General features: G+C 48.0%; 1 protein-coding gene across 2 annotated transcripts in view; it reads right to left on the reverse strand.

The window, feature by feature from the left end:
- PIK3CD (phosphatidylinositol-4,5-bisphosphate 3-kinase catalytic subunit delta) overlaps positions 1 to 21,732 on the reverse strand; it is a 28,126-nt gene extending 6,394 nt beyond the window's left edge. Inside the window, exons 1-20 of one of the 2 annotated variants that reach the window (XM_065650058.1) lie at positions 21,681 to 21,732; positions 15,501 to 15,574; positions 14,975 to 15,138; positions 13,660 to 13,888; positions 12,991 to 13,220; positions 11,960 to 12,139; positions 11,160 to 11,309; positions 10,766 to 10,855; positions 9,913 to 10,134; positions 6,978 to 7,074; positions 6,466 to 6,596; positions 5,518 to 5,577; positions 5,184 to 5,351; positions 4,274 to 4,395; positions 3,965 to 4,108; positions 3,164 to 3,263; positions 2,125 to 2,303; positions 1,813 to 1,922; positions 1,137 to 1,215; positions 721 to 888 (exon numbers count right to left, since the gene is read on the reverse strand). In XM_065650058.1, the coding sequence (XP_065506130.1) occupies positions 721 to 888; positions 1,137 to 1,215; positions 1,813 to 1,922; positions 2,125 to 2,303; positions 3,164 to 3,263; positions 3,965 to 4,108; positions 4,274 to 4,395; positions 5,184 to 5,351; positions 5,518 to 5,577; positions 6,466 to 6,596; positions 6,978 to 7,074; positions 9,913 to 10,134; positions 10,766 to 10,855; positions 11,160 to 11,309; positions 11,960 to 12,139; positions 12,991 to 13,220; positions 13,660 to 13,888; positions 14,975 to 15,115 (2,600 nt within the window). In that variant the 5' untranslated portion in view covers positions 15,116 to 15,138; positions 15,501 to 15,574; positions 21,681 to 21,732. The remainder of the gene's footprint in view (positions 1 to 720; positions 889 to 1,136; positions 1,216 to 1,812; positions 1,923 to 2,124; positions 2,304 to 3,163; positions 3,264 to 3,964; positions 4,109 to 4,273; positions 4,396 to 5,183; positions 5,352 to 5,517; positions 5,578 to 6,465; positions 6,597 to 6,977; positions 7,075 to 9,912; positions 10,135 to 10,765; positions 10,856 to 11,159; positions 11,310 to 11,959; positions 12,140 to 12,990; positions 13,221 to 13,659; positions 13,889 to 14,974; positions 15,139 to 15,500; positions 15,575 to 21,680) is intronic. The other variant, XM_065650059.1, reaches the window with a different exon arrangement.
- Between the last annotated feature and the right edge of the window lie 601 nt (positions 21,733 to 22,333).

Raw genomic sequence — 22,333 nt, forward strand, 5'->3', positions numbered from 1 at the left:
CTGGTTTTATAGCTTCCCTCATGCAAACCTGCGGGAGAAAGTAAAGGAATCGCCTTTGAATTTCTGTAGCGCTCTCCAGAGGCAGCAGCCCCATCCGCGCTTTACAAAAACGAGCTGCAATAACTCCTGTCTGTGACTGGAGAGGCCTGGCTAAGGTTGTGCGTCTACAATCTCAAAGAAAATGGTTTAGTCTCAACTACGTTAACTCATTTCTACATCTCCACAGATCCAAAAGACAAAATGGGCTCCTCGAATAATTCTTTTTGGCGCCCTGCTACATCAGAGCTGCACTGTTGTGCTGCTGCCGTTTCTCTATCTAGTCAAACCCCGAGCTACAGAGCTTTGGTGCTGCTTGCTTTTTCACCTCCTAGTTTTGGCGTTACTCTTTCTGCCCCTGTCCAGCTGCCCCCACACTATCTACCTCTGGAGAAAGTAACGGGACCGATGGGAAGATCCAGGTTTGGACGCAGCCTGTGGACAGTGCTACCTTAAGCTATCAAAGATCAAAAAAGCTTACAAAGAGTAAGCCAGGGGCCTCCATTTCTGCTCAGGATCCAGATGATGCCTTCTGGTACGTCAGGCAGTGAAGCAGCCACAGATACTGTGGGACAGCTTGGAAATGCGCATGACTGCAGTAAAACTATGGAGCAAAGCAGAAGAAATGTCTCCAGCTGGAAGGAAGCAGTAAAGCAGCACCGAGTTAAAGGTAAAGCCACTCACCCGGGGTTCTTGGACTTGAGCCAGTTCAGCAGCGCGTCCTTGTTGAAGGCTGCGGTGGCCACCATGTTGCTCTTGTTCAGCTGGATGTTGGCGATGGTGTCTGAGTGCATGACCACTTCGATCAGCCCCGTCTTGTCTCCTGTGGAGAGGCAGCCATAAGGGGTCATCCTGCAGAGATGAAAGAAACCCTTCCACTGAAATCTTGCCCAGAATTGCATTGACTTTTAAGCTTTCCCTTGTCTGTCTCACCTACTCCGTATCTACTCTGCGTTTCTACTCCTCAGTACCACAGAACCTGACTAGCTGCTCCTAGAATACTAGACAGACCTGTCGGGGACAAAATAAGCTCCAGGACAAAATGGCCTCACCAGCATGAGTGATCATTGCAGCAGGACAACTGTGAGCACATCACTCACCTCAGGTCCAGGCCCTCCTGCTTCCACAGGATGTCCATCAACTGGATCATCTGCAGGGTCAGCATGTCCTGACGAAGATCTGTGCAGCAATTACAAAGGAAAAAAGGCTCGTCAGCACCTCCCGTTCTCCCCTGCTCTTGTGCTCTTGCACGTGGCGCTCGTCCTGCCCCTGGCTGCTAGAGGAGCCTCTGCCGTGTTTGTCACTTGCTAGGTCTAGTGAATAAAGAACATCAGCACGGAACATCGCTTACCAGTGCAGTGATACTGTAAAGCCACCCTGCGAGATACCTAAACTCAGACATGGTTATACTGACGGACGAATACGCTACTTCACTTTGCCAAAGCTCTTCCCACAACACTTCAGAAAACACCTGTCTGGACACAGCAGCCACTCCAGCCCCACAAAGCCTGGACTGCTCCGGCCCTTTCAGATCTCACGTCAGGTTCCTTTCCAAGCACATCCAGCTACTGCTGTGCTAAAATCTTAATGAAGAGCGCAGCCAGTGAAACACAGAGGAGAGTTTATTATATCTCCAGATTACTGTCAAAAAAACCCCTCGATCACGCTCATGGTCCTAATTTACACACCATCTTAATGAGCCATATTTAGGCTCACTCATCACAATAAATATTTGAGAACATTATGCCTGTGAAAATATATCCTTTAAAGACTTACCATCGCCATTTTTAAAAATAATACCCACTCCACCTCCACCTGTCTCTTCATTATTAAACACAATCCATAAAGGTTTCATTTTGGAGTCCATAAAGGTGCACTGATCCACGCTAGAGGAAACAAAAATATTACCATCAGAGTTTCCATCTATTAAAAAGGCGGCTGTCCAAGCTACAAATTCAACAGCATCTACAAACACCAACAGACTGGTGCTTTCTGTGAGAAAAGAGGACCTTGGGGTAACCAGAAGCCTGGCTCTGCTGCTGAGCAAAGCCTGCGGCACAGATTAAGAGACGCAGCAATTTTCCTTACCAGACTTCTGCGAGGATAATGTTGGGGTTCAGGGGGGACTGGAGGTGGGAAAGTGCTTCGAGATACGTTTCCTGCTTCATGCAGACGTGCATCATCTCCTTGGTCTGGGGCTTGGTGGCCTTCTGAGAACTCACTTTAACAAAGTCGTTCAGAGCTTTCATCTTGTTGAGTGCTTCTCCCTGAAAAAATAGAGAAAGATGGAACAGGGTTAACAAATAGGAAATTCCTGGACAAAGTTTACAATTATTAAAATCCTCCGTGAAATGTAAACCTTGGTTGTGCCTCTTGCCTTCTCTTCAAGTTGTGGCAATTTCACACATTGCAACAAAACAACTTTAGTAGTAGCTCCTTGAGGGAGATCCATAATCAGTTATGGCTATTCTGCTGGGCACAAATGCATTGCAAAGCAGTGACTGCACCACGAATAATGCACATTATCAAGCACCAAAGGAAGAAGTGAGGTGCAGTGGCTAAAAAAGCGACGCTGAGACCTACAGCCCCAGCCCTCTTGTGCTTTTGGGGAGTTCTGGTTATACAAAAGTGCCACTCAGTCTTGAAAATAGAAACAGCTCTGGTTTGTGGGCATATCTTGGATATGACCGTGTATACATGAGTCCCTCACTCCTGAGTTAGGTACAGTGAGCCTTGATACACAATGTAGAAGTTTTAGAGTGGGCAAACAGCAGAATTACCTCCACACAGCAACTGAAGGGAACAGTGCGCTGCTCCGAATCCGAGAGTCAGCTGTGATCAGCTCCTGCTCACTGGTAACTCACTCAACTCACCTCATAACAGTGTTTGAACGGTTCTAACCATTCTAGAACACGTAGTGTACTTTGGGACATGTGCGAGTGAGTAAGAGATGAGCAAAGTCCTATGTGATGGGGAACTCGGGCTCTTAATAGGATATGCCAAAACCAATAGAGCAGTTGAAAGGTTCTTTTCGTCTTACTGATAACATTATGTTGGAAATGTTAACAGCTGAGAACCAGCTCCAAGCAAGAGGGAAGTCAACCTTATTTTTAAAAGCAATTTTTACCTGTTTCATCAAAACTTTCATGTGGTGGGTGCTGCCTCTGCAGTATGCTTCCAGGATCAGGCCAAACCTCAAGGCAACTGCAGGAACGTGCATTTCTGACCTGGGGGAGAAGGGAGGTTAAAGCAATTCTGACTCACTGCCGCCAGTGACTAATTCTCCCATTCATGCCAGCACAAGGAGAGGGGGACAGGAGGTTCCAGAATATCAGCTGCTGTTTAGATTCTTTCTATGTGCTGGGGAAGGAAAAAAAATTCACCCACCCCAGAAGGTGATGTAGAAAAAACATTGCTTGAAGTGATGAGACATTTTTCTGGATGACTAAATTACTAACCCCTCCTTTGAGGACATTGCTTAAGGAGCAAGGACAGTTCAGAGCCTCTGACTCAGAGCTGGCACGAGGCCATGGATGTCCAGAGTAAATTTCAAATCACAGGCACGTGTAGATATATATAGAGACATATCTAGATAAATTCTGAAATCAGGAACTAATCCAACCACCACCGCCACAAAAGAAAAAAAATAACAAACAAACAAAGGTTTTATGTCCTCCTGGAAGAATACTTATTCAGTCTTGCAAAGTAAAAAGCAGCAGTTGCTGGGTTTTGGTAATCGCGGCGAGGAAATCCCAGCAAAGCTTTGATGAAAGACACTGGCTAAAGGACAGCCAAGGCCTCTAAATAAATACCCTGGCATCTGTACATGCAGACACACTTGCTGTCTCACTTCACAGAGCAATTAGGAAACCAGTAAATGCTGGTTTCACTTGATACTGAGAAAAAGCCTAAAACATTTGGTCTTTACCTCAGGTGCCAGAAGAGGAAGTGGCCGATCTTGCGGTTGGATAACGCCCTGTCCAGCAGGAACTTGGTTAATTCACAGTCTAAGTAAGATTCGTACTTAAGCACCTGGACGAGCTGTAGCAGGTATTGGAACAATTCATGATCTCTGTGGACAGAAAGGGAAAAATAAAAGACAACCTTATCTTTACTGCAACAAACACACTTGCAAAAACTGTGAAGACAAGACTGTCAGCCTTGTTCACAGTCCCCCTCAGCAGCCATAAGCATAAATAGAAAGGGGCTCTGCATATCCCTTGTGGTGAACACTTACGTCAGCTTCTTTAATGAGTTGATAGCAAAGGAACCAACATAGCGGTCAGGAAAGCTGAAATCCAGCAGCTCCAAGGCATTCAGGACAGGCAGCTCTGGCCAGGTCTGAAGCAGGGAAATCATCTGTAAAGAAAAAAAATAAAGTAGCAAAAAACAGGAAAAATATCTTTTATGACAACAGATAAATATCTAAAATTCTACTGATGGAAGAGAAGCTTCTTTGTGGGAGGTAAAACCTCTATCTTAGTCACTATTTATAGATGCCTCAGAGCAAGTTTGCAGACACCAGGTTAAAAACCATCAGTCTCGGCTTTCTAGGAAGGCTGACAGGAGGAGCCATCCAAGTCCACAGCAGGGTTACATTTGCTGTACCACAATTAGTGGAATAAGCTCTTTGGGAAAAGCACTTTCCACAGCATAATAATGCAGACTAAAAAGGGACCTTTAGAAGGAGGGATGAGCAGCACAGAGACCATGCTTAACTGATGTCTCATGTTCTCAGTGGAACAGATTCACTGACACCCTGAGGCAGCTTGTGCTGGTCTCTCACTATCAGTTAAGAATATCCAATGCAGATCCTATTTCTGCAATGAATTAAACAGTTTTTTTCCTTGTCTCCAGTTTCTAGAGGGAATAAGCAAGACCTTGTTGGTCAGTAATGAGTCTGGGACAGCACAGAGCTAAATGGAGCCTAGAAGAGCTAAACACCAGCTTGGCTGGATACCACTCAGCAAATGTTCGCAGTCACTAATTAACAGAAAATCTTCCTCAGCCTTGATGCCAAACGTACCTGCACAGGGGCACTGCGAAACATCCCCTGCCAAGCTGGCCTCCCAAACACAACACAGGGATGTAGACACTCAACTATGGATCAAAAAGGGAGCCCTGGCTGCCAACCCCAGCAGCCTCACCTGGGCAACATCTTCATGCTTGTTCCATTTGGTGATGATAAGCAGCTTTGCTAAAGCTTGTGGGTACTGGTCACGGATATCGTATCTCATCTTCCACACCAGGTCTTTCTCGTGCTCATATAGTTCAGTGTGGCTCCTCCGCTCCAGGATCTCCTTCAGCTGCAGCTTCTGCTCATGAGAATCACAGCAAAGAGCATACAGAGGGCTCAGTCTCAACCCAGAGAGACCTTGTAGGACTGGGCATGACCCAGTTTGGTGAAAAAAGGTGGTTGGGGTAAGGTGGAAACATACAACGATCTGCACGTTGCTGAAAAACTGATGCCGGAAGACTCACCTCCTCAGGATCCTCTGGTGCAGCACGGGGCGGTTCTCCGTTCCTCCCCAGCTCCAGCAGCTGGGACACAAATAAAAAGTCTGAGAAAGGCTCCTCCTTTCCTCTGCACTTCTAGCTCACCATCACTTTAGGCATTTATGCTGTATTAGAGATCAGTCACCTGCCACCTCTGGAGAAGGGGTGACGTACTCAGGAGGTAACGTACTCAGCAGGACCCCTCTGCTCAGAGGTGTAACTGCCCACAGAGCCCCTTTCCCGGTAGCAACAACAACGGATGAGCCCTTTCCCCAAAGGGCACATCTGCACACCCACACGGCTCGTCAACGGGGGCTCTGGGCCAGCGAGCTCCAGGCTAACACGAGCCATTCCAGATTCTCAGAGCAGCGCTGCCCAAGCCGCCCTGCACACTGGCCCGATCTGTTAAAGCTTCTGAGCCAGAATATGCACCATGGGGCAGCATGTGTGTATGTCCCTGGCAGAGCAGATCTCCTTTCTTTCCTGTAACGGGCACGTTTCTTCTTCCACTTTAAGTGTTTGGCCAGTTGCAGTGACAGATGGAAAATCCCTATACCACACGGCGTGTTATCATGCTGTGCTGAAAGGGAACAAGCTGTCTACTTTCACTCATTTCCCCTTTTATTCTTCTTCCTTCCTCTAGAGCCTAACATGGCCTGCAGTTTAAAGGTGCCTCAGTTAAACCCGCTTTTTAAACAAATGCTCATCTATGAGAGCAGTTTTACATCAGGAATTCACGACTTGGAAAAGTATTCACTCAAAGGTCCATTAGTAAAGAGAAGTCGAATTTTCAATTAACAATATCTGTTCATCAAATTTGCGTGCACCCAGTCCCTGTCAATGGCCACCCAAGAGACAGTGACAGAACCTGCTCCTGCACCAGCAAAACTAGGGAATTCCTGTGCCTCCCAAACAAAGTGTCTGTGTTCCTACCTGCTCAAATGACGGGTAATACACGGGGTGTGATGCAACACTGGGGAAGCAGATGACCAAGGCGGCAGCACTTTCTGTGTTGGGGTTGCACTGCACCGTGCCCATGGGGTTCAGAAGTTCCCCTTTCTCATCTGAAAAGCAAAGTACATCAACCCATGAACCCTGATCTTGCAAAGCTTTGCTCCAGAGAGGAGAGCACAGGCTGTTTCAGCTCTGGCACGGGACACAGCCTGGCCCTGGCAGCTCGCTGCATTTTCCTCACCCCTCAAAAAGCAAAGTATACATGACATCCTAGGACAGCAGCAACTTCTTATGTCACATGTGCAATGCCAAGCAAAACAAGGCCTTTGTCTTGGCAGGACACAATTTTGAGCAGTAATCATACTGGGTCTGCTAGTCTGAACTGCTCTGGCCACTCCTGCAACCACTGCACAGCAATACGGGGCATCTCCTGTCTTTGTAGTGGAGACTAAAGGCGCAAAACAATCCGGTAGCTCTGTCTTCTGACATACCTGGAAAGGAGGACCACATGTGCAAGCAGCACTCCCCTGTTTTCAGCTGGTCCTTGTAGTCAAAGAGCATGACGTTCACCCAGGCGATCGGGCAGTCCTGCAAAGCAAAGCAGCTCATTTGGGTGCTGTAACTGCAAAAGCTGGATGAAGGGATGAGAAAAACTAAGAAGAAAGTGAGATATCCCCATGCAAAGTGAGTTGCTGTAAAGAATATACCACCCTGGGTAGCCATGCCTGTCTGCTTACTTTGAAGCTCTCCTACAGTCAGAGTATATGACAGTATAAAATTCAGATATTTGCCAAACCTAGAGTCTTTTGTGTGGTGCTGAATGGCACCAAACACTCCTCAAAAATATGTCTAAAACTTCATCACTCAATATTTTGCACAGCTGAAGAATCTCTAAGTTTTTGGTAGGGCCTTGCAACTCTACACTCGATGGGACTTGAAGGAGCTACAACATATATACTTCATATATTTCACAATTTGAGGGGAGGGAGAAGAACCTTGATTTTGAAACAGGGAACACAGAGTTAACACGACTTCAGAAAACCAGGCAAAGAACGCTGGATATGTCTGACAATGGGAAGAAAAGGGTTGGCTCCTTTGTACATTAATAAACACTATCTATAGAAATCAAACTTTCTGCTGCCAATCCCCCACAAAACCCTCCAAAATAAAACCCACGAGCCGACCCAGTCGCACAAGCAAGTCTCATTTTGGGGAGTGAAGTGACTGGGACACGGCCAAGAAAGAGAACCCATCTCCCCGCTCTCACCCAGTTAGCCACCACCAGAGCAGACAGACATTCCACAAGTCACCTAAAATTTCCTGCACTCAGGTTCCCCAAATGGAACAGTTTGCTTCATAGAACGGTTTCAGCAACACCAGCATTTCACTCAGCTGCTCAGAAAGCACCGAGGCTCAAGCAGACGCTAGCACAAAAACTGACTGGCAAAGAGGCTGCAAGGAAAAATTCAACATAGATGCACTCACAAACAGTGTAATATTTGAAGGGAACCACAGCGAGACATCTCGTTCCACTGAGACATTCTAGGGAACGTCTCGGGCTTCCCCTGAAGGTTCACCAAAGGACTTGGTGGAGGTAAAGTCAGCATTTTCCCCTAATGTGACAAAATGAATCACTTCCAAGTGGTCTGTCACAAACCTCTGAGTTGATTTGATTAGAGTAGGTATCTTCAGTAAAATCCCATTTGAGACATCAGCTTCTTGATCATAGGGAAAAGCCAAACAAAACACCACCGCCAGCAATAACCTCTCCTAACAGAGTAAACGACATCAAACCACGGCGCAGAGCCTGCCAAAACGCAAGGCGAGATTTTGGGTGGATAAGGTCCAGCAAAGCAACGATTCAGCACTGTAAAGACAGAAATATCTGCTGCATGACTTAGAGAAACATTGAGAGCCAACCCTCTGGGTGACATTAACCCTCTGACTCATCCAGGCAGTCTGCAAGCACGCCTGGTTTTGTGGTAGTAAATTATTTAGTCCGACCTATCTGCTCTGGACAGCCTGCACAGACAAACAACATGCATGTAATTAACCTCTGAGCACTGTGAGCTAAGCAAGCAAAAAGATTATTAATCGACAACAAAAATCAGGGTGCACTTGACTGTAATCTCCTCATTTTCAATCAGCTGCAGCTGACCATGTGGAAAAATCAATTTCTGCAGAGCTCAGCTCCAGAAAATAGTGTGATTTTATATTAAGAGCTCACCAGAATGCATCCACCTTTCCCCAGTACCGGAACACACATGAAAAAGATCCTCTTAACAACACAGCTAACCAGGCTGGTTTTGTTTTGTCAATCAGAATAGCAAGATTTCCTTCCGACTGCTTCAAAATTGAAAATTGTTCCAGTGTGACCACAAAAATGCAGCCTGTGGATGAATCAGATATTCTGTTCAAGGAAAGCCTCCAGCAGGCTATTCTTAAGTAAAAAAACAACAATACAAAGGCTGATCCTGGTCCTGGCCTCAAAATATTTCCAGTCTGAAGTCTCCAACCCAGAAACTGGTCCACACAAGCAGGGCTCGTGGGCTGCCTGTGCTCCCCAGACATTAATGCGCCATAACCCCAAAAACCCTATTGATGTCAGCACAACCAAGCTCCGTGAATCTCCCAGCAGTGAAATGGAGCTAGCAGAACTGAGACTGAAATTTTACGTGATGACATTTATCAGTCCCTCATTTCTCTGCACTCTAGTAAAGATGGCATGACTAATCCTCTCTTTAAAACATGGCAACAGTGTTTTTGTGGCTGCAGAAACAATAATTTGCGGAGAAAAAAAATGCATTTGTTGCTCATAAAGAAAACTCTTTGCATGCAAAGAGCTAGAGGCATCTTGCTTAAGTTACGACGCTGGGAGACCAGCAATTCAATTACAGGCTGCACTTAGATCTAGTTTTAGTTACTGAATAATTAACGAGTTAGAAGTTTTGGAACAGAGGTGAGGAAAGTGAGAAATATCTACATCTCTGATTCAGAAGCTCAAAACAAGACCTTCCAAAGTGATTTAACACTTTCTGTCCTCAGTTTGCAGCATCTGAAAAACAACCTGGAGGATTCTGCACCTTCATTTCACCTCACCTAAAGCTTTGCCATAACCAGCATTTACATTCCTCATTTTCTTCCCCCTTCTTAGCCGTTAATTTGCTCCATGGGGGATTTGCAGGAAAGACCTTACTAGAAAGAAGATGCAACACAGAAGACGGTTTAACCTCAACTACAAAACAAGGAAGTTGTGGAACAGCAAAACAGAGACTCTAACACAAATGATTCCTCTTTATGTGCATTCAGGTGCTGGCTATGGTCCTTAATGGTCTTTCTGGAAGCAACAAGCATTTGGTTCAGAATGGTGTCCTGTGCCCTCCCGCACCAGCAAGCCAGGCTCAGTCCCACGCTGGCTTTACTTACAGCTTTCTTGGACTTCTTCTTGGTGGAACGTGCCTTCTTTGCCTTCTCGATGACAGCATAGAGGGCAAAGCAGAGCCGCGCCATACGAGGAAGATCACAGATGTTAATATCAAAATCCAGCCGCTGCCTCCACACCGGTTCTGAACAGACGTTCACTTCTGAGCTTGACACTGTCTTGCACAGCATCTCGTTGCCGTGAAAGAGACCTGCTTGCACCACCAGCTGGGGGACGGAGACATAAGAGAACACCATGAATCCACAGACCTGTTTGCTGAAGACATGATTAGAAGAGGAATGGGACAGGGCGTCCACTCTCCTGAACAGAACTGCCCTACTCCTGTGTCTGTCCCAACTCGCTGAGGCATTAAGTTCCTTAATCTTCCTCTTTGCTCAACTTCAGTAAGGGCATGGTTATCTTTTTGTTTCATGTGGGCTTGCAAGATCTGCTTAATCACTGCAAAATGCTTGGGTAATCCATTGGTATGGGAGTGATGGGAATCACTCTCTCAGAGCTGAATTTCTACTCCTGTGCTTTCTGCAGACTTCCCAGCTCCTCCGCACCGCTGCCAAGCGGTATCACCACAGGGCAGCAGCTCTGTTTGCTACTCAGAAGCTTTTGCAGGGGAGTGTTTCTAAGAATGCATCGCTCTGTCGCTGGGTGCTGGCTCGCAAGTTCCCTTCCCCTTCCTGTTGTGCTGCAGCTTAGAAACTGCCCAAAGGCTGAATGAAGCGTCATGGAGGATCATGTGAGATCAAGCTGTCGGCCCTTGCTTTCCTCACCACCCAAACAAGACAGATGCAACTAGGAAAGCCAAAGCACAAAACCAAAACCCCAAACTGAGTCAGTACCGACCTTCATCCTCTCATCTGCGTTGACCTTGCTGCCTTGCACCAGCTCAATGTAGAAGGACTGCTCCAAGGACCAGAGAGAACCATAGTTTGGCTAGAAAGAGAAAATGGTTCCCATCAGAAACGGATGCGACAAAGACTTCTCGAGCCAGTGCCGGACCTCATCTCTCATCACATGCTTTTTGCTCCAACAGAAAAGAGCGTTGCATCGCAGGTGGGCAGCACAAAGCCTGTGACAACCAGGGAAGTGCTGGAGGGAGCTGGGAGGCTGACTGGAAATTCCCAGCTCTTAGGCCCTTCCTAGGAACATGTCCTGAGAGAGGCAGGGAGGACCAGACCAGCATCTCCATCAACGGAGGAGTTGAGGGTGACTCCACGGGGTCACTGTGCCGTTTTACCTTTTTCTTAGGAAGCGGGGGAGGCTTGGCAGGCATCTTCGGGGGGCTGGCAATGCAGTTGGTTTGCTCATCTCTCATGGCAATGATGGTGGAGGAGTGAACCATGGTCAGGTGGGGCATGAGGCCTCGGTGCAGGCAGCTGCGAATATACTGCAGAGAGAGGCCAGAGTCAGCACGGATGAAACAGAGCCCGGCAGGCAAGAGCAGCCAAGCAAATCAGAGCTGGCTGAAGCAGAAACAGGTGGAAGGAGTAAGGAAAGGACACAGCAACAATCAAAATTCAGTTTTAATTTATCTCCTCTTGCTTTATAAACCTGCAGCTCACTGGACTCATGTTGCCAGAACTGAGAATATGAAGTGCCTTTTATAGCTGGCATTTCATCAGCTGCCTCAAACGGCTGCATTAAGGGAAAACACTGAGAAGGACTCAGCGCTCCCAGCAGCAGTTTTCCCTGCCAGGGGAACACAGGGGACAGGATTACTTGCCCAACTTTCAGCAAGATAAGCCCACCATGCAAGCAAACAGACGTTTCCAGAACCATAATCTAAAAATGTGTTTACACAGCACTTGGTGCCCAGGGACGGGCTTAGATCACTTGCCCCCCAAAACTGTAAGGATCTGCTAGGTTGCTAGAAGTATCCCTTGCCCTAAGTAGCATCCAGGTCCTGTTGCTGAGGCGTTGCATTCCTGCAAACAGTCCTGCCTCCTCGATGAAAGATAAGACATCTCAATACCCCCTCCCAGCAAGAGAAGGCCATATGGGAACAGACTGATTGATAAAGCAAGACAAAAGGCTCACCTGGAACTGGTACAGAGGGTAGTTTCCATAGAGGTATTCACATTTCCCGTTCACTTGCAGGGTGTAGTCCTCGGGGTTCTCCAGTGTCTCGTGGCGGAAGACAGTAGCCTGCTTCTTGATAGCATAGCTCATTAATGTGATGGGGAACTCCTTTGGGGAGATCTGGAAAGTGAAGCTCTCCTGCAATCCCAACAACACAGCACACACTGTCAAACACCAGCAAAGGGCTGAAATCAGCACAAGGAGCAGCAGTAGCTCAGCAGATAGGTAACAACATTCCCATTGCTGACAATAGAGAAGGACAGGAAGGCAGAATTACCCTCATACACACATGAGCAAATAAGTAGGGATGTTTGCCAAACTGGGCAGGAGGATGTTTCAGCAGCACAAGCGCAAGCTGGAAATCAGGAACTTCAAGTCCAGTTTTAGCAGAATCACCAGTTCATGTGGTTACTAGTCATTAAAAATCTTCCTCCTGTCATTCCACCAGCAAGACAGAGGGTGGGTAGGGTCACCATGCTCAAACACACTGCTCGGGAAACCCTTCTCCCATGGGGAGGGCTCCTGCTTCATGCTCAGGCACAACATGCAAAAATCACATTAACCAGGGGTAGCAGGCAAGAAGAGGAGCCCCTGGGCAAAACAGACTGATGCCTGCAAGCAGTGTTTGCTGAGCATGAGCTGAGCAGACTCGTGGACTTCAAAAGGAAAGGCACATATTGGATTCTGTGCTCCTCTCCTACCCCAAACCAAAAAGTTTTCCACCGCCACATGTGCATGCAGCCTCAGCTACGAGCTAACCAGTACACCCAACGCATGTTCAGGAAGGGGAACTGCTCCTTTGGCTGGAGGCTCAGAGTCTCCCTCCCAACCATCTCCACAGGCAAAGGAATCTGGAGAATGAAGATGAACACTGAACACATGGAAACACTGTCCACGCACACATTATTCTGTCTCCAAATGCCCAAAGGTTCCCAAAAGGGAAAGCACAAAACCAGTTAAACATTGTCACAGAAAAGTTTGTGCTTTACCCCGCCAGACTGAAACTTGACGTTGACAAAAATGTTCTTGGTGGGGGTATGGAGAGGACCAGTGCCCAGGGCTTTGGCCATGGGCTCCAGCTGCAAGGGGAAGTTGTACTCCATCCAAGCTGCCCAGCTGAGCTGCTGCCGCTTTGCTGCTCTCTCCTCGCAGAACTGGCACATTTTGGTGCGGAAATCGTTCACCTCTGGATCCTGCACAGAGTCAAACTCATGCAAACCTAAGTGGAGAGTAAGAGAGAAAGGCAAAATAAGCATCTGCACCCAGCGGTGGAAATCAGCCTTGGATAATCAAGTGTCTGTGAAACAGTCTTCCTAAACACATGCTTAATATCTGGCCAAAAGAAGAGGAGTCAGCCAAGCTACTAATAAACACTTATTTACGACATATTAACACAATTGCACCGACTCAATTACTATAGCCCTCTGCCAGCAGGAAAGATCACCTTTCTTGGGTCTACACACACACAGTTCCCTTACCAGATCCACCAGAGACCAAATTTGCTATTAATAATACTAATGTAATAATTTAATCTCCTGCACAAGCAGGGCTCCATCACTATTCCATATGTAGCAAGGCTGTCTGGGACAGAAGCGCGTTTCACCTACACACAACACCGCTGCCCCGCTCCCGGCGAGACCAGCGATGGGGGAACTGACCTTTCCCAATGAGCAGGCTGATCTGGGAGTTAATAACCTTCTTGACTCTGTCACCTTCTCGAGCCACAAGCCGCAGCACGGGTAGGAAGGGCTGGATGTCACAAAGCCGCCGCTGCTCGTCCTCCAGCTCTTGCTGTTCTGCCGTCTGGTTGATGCACGTGAAGACATAGGCCTCGGGATCACTGAGCATGTGGTAGAGCGGCTCATACTGAGCGTGTTTCCACACCACCTGCACCAGAGCAACAGCGAGGTAAAACTCCTGCACTGCCAGAACCTCACCTTCTTCTCACTGTCACCCCACAACCTCCCTCTCCCGAGATGCCCCATTCACAAAGGATGCCCAGCCAAACCTTCTGACAGCCTTCCTGGGCTCGCGACCACCAGCTGCTTTCCAGCCAAGTCCGGTGGCTCCAGCTCATGCTGAACTGCCGAGCAGATTTATTTGCAAGTGCATTTATTTCCATTTTTTGTGCTTGCTGTTTGTTACAGGCAAAGTAAATCCCTCGACCTGAATATTTAAATAACCCCCACCTGCACACCTCACGGTAAGTACCTGCTGGCTGCTAGCCTTGTGAAACAGAGGTTTTACTCTCACTGGAAGCAAAATCGGGTTAAGTAACTTGCCCCCAGTAACATGAAATCTGTGACAAGAGCCAAGAACTTTTCTGAAGTCTTCTTGACACTATCCAGTTCCCAAAGATCCCTCACTCCCAGCAGACAGCACTTCCACATGACTCTTCATATTTCATTTCTTCACTCTCATCCTAAGCGCCTGCTACAGGAGACAAAACCCGGAGCAGATGGGCCTCTGGTCTGACCCAGCCGGCCGACTGGCTGCAAAACACAGACCTGTAACTCACAGCTGGAACCAATCAGCTCTACTCAGGGGTTTTTTGGTTTGGGTTTTTTTAATGTGAAAATCGCAGCATGAGAAAACTTGGAATAATCTGGCACTGTGCTTCTGTCCCTTGTGATCTGTGACTCATCCAGGCCAGGTTGCTGCTGCAGAGAAAACCTCCTCCAGTGTTTTCCTTCACTCTCCCCTAACCCCGCGTCTGCCCAGGGAAACAAGGAAGCAGTTACATTTTTTTTTTTACATGTGGTTTCACTACAGCATTTTATTCCTCAAACGAAGCACTAAGAAAAATCCTCTCTGTCATTACCATTCCCAACTTCCAGTACTCAGTTTCTGTGAGGCAAGAGAGGGATGGGCTGGCACTTAACTTTAAGACCCAACACATTTCCCCAGGTGCTCCCCAAGAACAGACCCCTTGTTCCAGGAATTACAGGTAAGACTGCAGAACTAGGCTGTTACCTGCTTGATGGTGCCCAAACTGGCATTGCAGGACACGGAGAGGTTTAAGTATATGCCTGTGGGCAGCAGAAAGTCCACCTGGATGTTTTGGTTTTCCCCCTTTGACCAGAATTCCATAGGGCAGTAAATGCCTGGGGGCATCCTGCTCACTTCTGAGCTACCACCTGCAAGAAAAGGGAAAAAGTCTGTTGCTGTTGACGACACAGTATCTCCTCAGATCTGTGCTGGGCTCTGTAGAACGTTAATGTGCTAAAGGACCCAAAGAAAGGAAGGTCAGCATATCCTGATAGCTCAGGAAAATAGGCACCTTAGTCAAATTTCCAGTCCAGGGCCTTTAAGCCACAGAAGCATTCTTGCTATAGAATTTGCTTCTACATCAACGCAACCTTTTCCTAATCTCTTCTAGACTGGGATTAACATCTACATCTGGCAAAGAAATTAAAGAATTATATTCACTTGAGAACAAAGGCTCTTGTCCCAATAGCTCATCTACGACCAAGCAGCCAACAGAAACAATGATTCCTACCCCTGGCTCTGCAAGGCGATGCTCAGGCCACATGCTCCAAGCTCCACTTTGTTTTTCCAGAGCTCAGTTCCAGTCTGCAAGAAGGAGAAAGAGGTGGTGTTGGTTCTGAGCATGCATGCATTTTTATACATAAAACCAAATTATACTCCACTGTATATCCCACCTCTAAAAGTACAGGAAAAATTAAACTGAAGGCTGAGACAATCAAAATATGTTTGTTAATTCCATCTGCATCCTTTGACTTGGCAGGGTTCTACATTTTTTTTCTCAGTGCTAAGAAGAGAAAAAGAATCCAAAAAAAATCAGGTACAAACTGCTGTTTTCAAACACAGGATAAATGCACATAGGAACAACTAAACCAAAAGGCATTCAGCAGAAGCGCATCGTACAATTTCTTTCTTAAAGACACGAACACCAAAGTCAGAGAAACCCTCACGCTCCATCCATTTGCCCACAAACAAAATACTGCAGCAGGATAAAACTACAGTTTCCCCCACGGATGAGTGCGGTGTCCCCAAGCGCAGGAAGAGCATGGAGCCACCAGCAGTAGCTCCTAGCAAGAGATACGTGGCTCCACCTCCCTTCCACCACCTCAGCAGAGAAAACCGCTCAACTAAATCCCCTCTCACTTACCAGAGAGTTTTTCCAGCAGGTCAGCAGAGAAACACACCAGTGGAGCAGCCCGGAGGGTGCTCACACAGCTGTGGTCCACAGCTGCTGCGGACACCAAGGCCTCAGCCTCCTGCCATTCTGACGCTTGGCTGGCTCTAAATTCAGCCCGGCACGTGCCCCGAGCAATTTTGACAGCGTCACTTATCCTCAGCCAATGAAACCAGTGCAAAATTTGCTCATTCACAACTTAAAATATGGCTTAGCAGCTGTCAGACAGCGTACAGACCTAGAAAGAAACTGAGCAACGTGCTGCTGAAGATTTGGGTCTCCCAAATCGCCAAGTCCTGCTGGCAGCTTCTCGTGAGCCGGCCCTGTGCTTCAGTACGACAAGAAGCCCAACATCTTATCTGCCCGTGCCCGGGAGCACAACACTTCCCCAGCAGCAGTGAGGTAAGGATTCCCAGAAATACGAGCTGTGTTTTATCTGTCCTGCTTCCTCAGCACACACGCTGTATCACACAGGGACCGGATACAGCGACCACAAAACCGCCCATGTGCCTTGGGAGGGAGGGAAGTCACGGGGAGGAGGCAAGATCTACAAGTCTGAATAAAGCAAAACAAGGTAGCCTCGTCTTCTGCTCATTAACAATAAACCCAGCAAGTTTCTAGAATATCTGCTACCTCAGCCTTTCCCAATGGCAACAAAAGCAGAGAACTCCCACCACTCTGCTGACCAGCAAAGACACAAGTACGGCCGAAACTGCTTCCTTCTGCTGAGGGTTTCTACCTGATCCCACATCCCATCAGATATGAGGTACCTTATCTAGGCTATTAGAACAATGTCAAGTTCAAATTGCTCAATACTTCATCTTTCTAACCTCGCTGACAATCTCCCAATGTAGAGGGATTTTTCCAACAGAACCCGGAGTGGATACGCCAAAGGAAGAACAACTCTGGACTCGCGCTGTCTCTAATACTTCATTTATCAAGTCCGTCCCCTTCCCATTACTAAACTCAGAATGCTGCTTGTTGGACCTTAGGTCTGATCCAGTGTGACAGTTTTTACATGAAGCGAGCTCTGTATAGATTAATATTCCTCCACCACCCCGCTTCATCTTCCCTTTTGCCTTGGGAAATTGGAACAGAATTCTCCAGGCTGGAACCTTGTTCACACTATCTTGACCTCACAAGTAAAAGTAATTACAATTCCCTTTTTTTCTGGGTCATTTTGCCATTTGTGAAGAGCCAAATCAGTCTTTTTTGTCAAGGTTTACGCTACTGGGGTTGTTTGATATATAATCCTTGTCTTTCACTGCAGCAGTCTTCGAAAACAAGGATTCTCCATTGCAGCTGCCAATTTTCAAAAGCCCCAGCGTCATCTCAGACTTTCACCCTGGTAAATAAACAGATCATTGTTAAAAATCCCATGTTGTTGTAGGGTTCTGACCTGTGGGTCCGATAGCCTGGGGTTCAAGTTAATCAACCCGCACTTGACAGAAATTAGTTTACCGCACAACTTGCATATCTCTCAAAGCCGGGGCAAGCAAGGGTGAGACAGAAGTTCAGGTTTTAGTGGGATGCGAACCCACAGAACCAACCTCAGCCAGGTACACGGGCCATCAAAGACCCCTGCGCACCAACGCCGAGCTGCCGCCACCCACTGCTACCATTAAACACCCTCAGTCCTCACTCCTCCTCCTGCAACACACCCCAAAACATCCTCCTGCTCTAACATTCCCCCACCTACATCTTCCTCCCCCACCAGCCACATCTCCCACAACCCTCAAATACTCGTTCCAAGTGCCTGAGGGTTCAGTACATAAAGGTAAATTTATGCGGAGTGTAACAAACACATCTGAAATTACCCAGTCAGTATTTAACAAGCCAGCAGCCAACATAAAACACACTAACACAAATCTCCTCTTATGAAGTTTATCAACCGCAGCTCCGGTGTTTACAACATACAACTGCTATTGAGAAGAAAAAAAAAAAAAAAAAAAAAAAAAAAAAGACACAAAACAAGAAACAAAAAAAATGCAGCAAGCAAGATCACACACGGAGCAGCGTTCCACAAACCTCTGCGAGGCTGCAGCGTTAGACACGGAAGCTCTAACGCCCACAAACAGATTACAAAATTACTAAACCCCAGGACTACAAAAATACCTTTTGAGTTTATAAGAAATGAGCGGCGCGGAGCTCACAGGTGACGCGTGTCGCGTGGGAGACAGCAGGAAATCACTTTCATTGCAGCCATCGGCTTCGCTGGGGGAGGAGGCCACAGGAATTTTTATGCACACACGTGCTGGCCGCGTCTTTCCCACACAATCAAACACACTTAGATTTGAACCAGCCCTGAGCTTTCATAGGCACAGAGCCACTTCAGTGTGTGTTCTGAAGGTGTTTTAAGCTTGGGCTTGCTTTTTTGGTGGGGGTCATGGGGTAAGACAGGTCCACCATACACTGCGGGCAAGTCATTTGAGCACTGACAGTGTAAAATTAACCCCGCAAATTCCCCTTGAAGAACAGACCGGGAAAACTCCCGCGGCACGTAGGGACACACCAGCAAGTCAAACTGCGACTGCACGTGGGAGTTTGTAGGGGGCTCCCCCCTTGCAGGGCCACACAGCTAAAACACGCTGGATCTGCTTCTCTTGTGGCTTAACGTAAAAAAATCCTGATTTAGGCTCCAGTCCCACGATGTGGATGCAACCAACAGGAGTTCATAGTAAGACTGGCCTTTGCAGCTCTGTCTGCTGACAAGTATTGACAACCTGGCTGTTTATTCATCTGAAAACGAACACGTGTGCTGGTGAGAGGCACTAGAAACGGCCTCGGGGACTGTCCGTCTGCAGGTGTCTGCTGCGCTGTTCAGCCCCGCTGAGCAGGGACCTCCGAGGCAGCGGATCGATGCTCTAAGCAGCCGGCAGCATCCCCAGCGAGCTGGGCTGAGAACCGTCAGCCCCTCACACTGCTGCCCAGAGCGATGCGCGGCCTCGACCTTCAGCTGGCAACAGCCTTTCTGCCACAACAACAGCTTTGCTGCCTTCTGGAATACCTGCTAACATAATTCCCTTCGGAGGTGGCGTCAATAGGATAGATTTTGCTCTCGCGTCAACAAAGGTGTTTCCTTTACAACTTCCATTAGGCTTTCTGTAAAATACAGATCAGTGTCCCAACTGTGCTGTTACGCCATCGCTGCTCTCCTTCCATTCCTGTGACAGCGTTGCACCTTCGATATAGACCTGAGTTGCACCACAGTTCTAACTGTCCCTGGTTCCTCCCCCAATATGCACACACAAGTATAAGATTTAGCCCATGAACTAGGTAGGAGAAAACAAGGAGCCCTGGAAAAAGTCTGGAGAAGCATTCAAGTACCGAACAACCCCTACAGTTAATGCTTTTGTATCTTCAGGGTTAATTTCTTCAAACTCTAGTTTGGCATATTCTCATCTCCTTTATTTAGTTTACTGTAATAAGACTTTACCTCTACAAAATATAAAAATCAAATATAGGTTTTTCCATAATATCAGCTTCAGTTTTGTACATTGATCTCTTCTATCCTGTCATGCAATTCCCTGCACCAATTCATTCATTCTTTCAACAGTAGTTGAAAGCATTTACGTACCAAAATCAGCATCTTCCATGCATCAAGATGTCAGCAGAGAACCATGGATTTTTCCACATTCTAAGGATGCATTCTAGTTATGTGGAGACTACAAGGATCAGGCTTTGAACAACTGGATCCAAAGCATCCTTTGGCTTGTGCCCTTCCCTTTATAAAATAAAGGCACCTTTACTTGGAGCATTTATATTGCTCCATGCCCGCCTTACACGTGCACATCCCCATAAAACAGGCTCACAGAGAGAAGTAATGGGAAGCAGAACTACACTAATGCAATCTGAACTGGAGCTAACCTTGTTTGTGTGCAGGGCTGATGATGAGAGGGGTTGTCAGCAAGGAAAGAGATAGGAAAGCAGAATGTACACATGGTGATAAAAACAGGCTGCAGTTCTGTGGGGCTCCCAGCACCAGAGCAACTCAAGAAAGAGCATCAGAGTGATTTACCACCATTCCAGCTCAGCAAGACCTTAGATCCAACCACAAGCAAGGGCCTGAGGGAAGAAAAGAAGAGCTCAGGTAACGCGACTTAAGAGAAATGGAAGTGCAAAGCCATACCTCATTCTGGAAGTAAAACAGTATCACTAGAGAAAGGCAGAGGAGTATGAGGGAGTAAGAAAAGCACCTGAAGGGAGGACTCGACAGCCTTCTCTGGTGGAAATTTCCAATCAGCCTTTTAGGCAAGTTCACAGTCAATCAACTATGCTTCTGGGGTTGTTTGAGGAAGCATCTAGTGGGAAACAGTATATTTAGTGGTTAAAACAAGAGCTTGAAAACTGACAACTTGCAAAGTTCCATTCCTAACCCTGAAAATTGTTTGATGCGTGACTTCAAACAACTAACTCCTCCGTGTTTCAGTTTTCTCACATTCGCAAGAATACCTCATGAAGGATGTCATAATTCTTAAATGCTGGCAAAGTGGTTTAGGATCTTTGCATTCTGGCTCTTACTGCTAACAAAGGCATAGCCTGGGAGCTGGAGGAAGCTGTGATAAATGAAAACCTCTAGCTGAAGATGTTACTGAAATTAGTCTTTTTCCAACTGCTCTGATGAGGGGACAACAGCAGACACCCAAATGCATCTTACTGATGAAAACAAAAAATAAGGCATACATTCCTAATGACCCTCCACCGCTATATCCAACTTCCTTTACTTTCAGGTTCCCACCTGGAGCACACACAACACACCGTCCCCAGCTGTTAAGAAAGCTCTCAAAAGACCCTTGTGCCCTCCTGAAACACACAGTCCAAAGCTAAGCCATAGCAGGAACACACCACTGTTAGCAACGAACCCGGGCACCACAACTCCGACACCCAGGAAGGTACGGGATGGCCAGATGCTGCCAAGGATGCACAAACCTTTGGGTGACTCTGAACTGCAGAGACAAGGTACCAAGCACCAAACCTGCCGGGCAGGAATCCCAGCAGGACAAGACCCCCCCAGCAGCCCTGGAGCCGCTCAGCGGTGACATGAGCGGTTACTGCGCAACTCCTGGCCAAAAAAACGAAAGCCCGATGCCACCCGCCCGCCTTGGAAGCCAGAGGAGTGCGGCTGGCAGCGCATCTACTGCTGCGGGGGGGTCCGGCTTCAAGAGCTGTCCCCGGAGCGGCTAAAATCTACGTTCGCCTCGAGTCTTAAAATACCGCATTTTCCTAAAGCAAAGGTGCTTTTTTTGTAGGAACACAGTTTGTCAAAGGAACCCGAGGAGTAATTAGGATTTGCCGCAAAGGGCACAGCGACACACGCAGGAGCGAGACATGGAGGACAGACACCCCGCCGGCCGCGGGGACCCCGCCGTGCCCGCGCACGGACCCCCGGAGCCGCGGCCTGGGCCGCGCAGCGCCACGGGGAACACGATGTCACTCCTCTGCGGCCGCTCCCCGCTCCTCCCCGCCGCCGCCAAGGGCCCCCCCGTTCCCGTCCCCGCTCCCGGTCCCCCCGGCGCTCACCTGCGCTGCTGCCGCGCTCCCGGCGCGGCCCCGCCAGGCCCCGCCCAACCGCTGGGCCCGCCCACTGCCACGCCACGCCCACAGCCCCGCCCCGCCGGCGGTCAGGCACCGTCCGCAAAGTGCCGCCCGCGCCCCGGCGCCAGGCACCGTCCGCAAAGTGCCGCGCAGCGAGCGCGGCCCGTCCACCCGGGTGACAAAGCGCCGTGTCCCACGCACCGGTGACCCCGCGCTGGGCACCGGGCACGGTGTGCAGCTGAACCCCTGCACCAGTCCTGCGAGGCCCCAGCGAGGTGCAGCTGCGCTTGTGCACCACGCAGCCGCCCCCCGGGGCTGCCGTCACCCCCGTGCACAGAGCATCTCTGGCCTGTCGTGGGAAATCACTGGTTCCAAAGCAGCAGATGGGGATAAGAAATGTTTCCAGTGTTCAAAGACAATCACTATCCTCTGTCTCATCAATTTTTCAGCAGCAATTCGATACCCAAAGACTATTTGCTAATTTGGAAAAAAAAAAAAAAAAATCTTTTCACACATCTCCCCTTGCAGTTTGGGTCATAAGTAATAAGAGATTGTGAACCTGGACTTTGCTTTTAATTGTTTCCCTCCCACACGTGGAAACAAGCAATCTTGGTATCGGACATTGTCCTGACTGGTCC

Source organism: Caloenas nicobarica, chromosome 22 (genome assembly GCF_036013445.1).
Source record: "Caloenas nicobarica isolate bCalNic1 chromosome 22, bCalNic1.hap1, whole genome shotgun sequence".
NCBI classification, from domain to species: domain Eukaryota; kingdom Metazoa; phylum Chordata; class Aves; order Columbiformes; family Columbidae; genus Caloenas; species Caloenas nicobarica.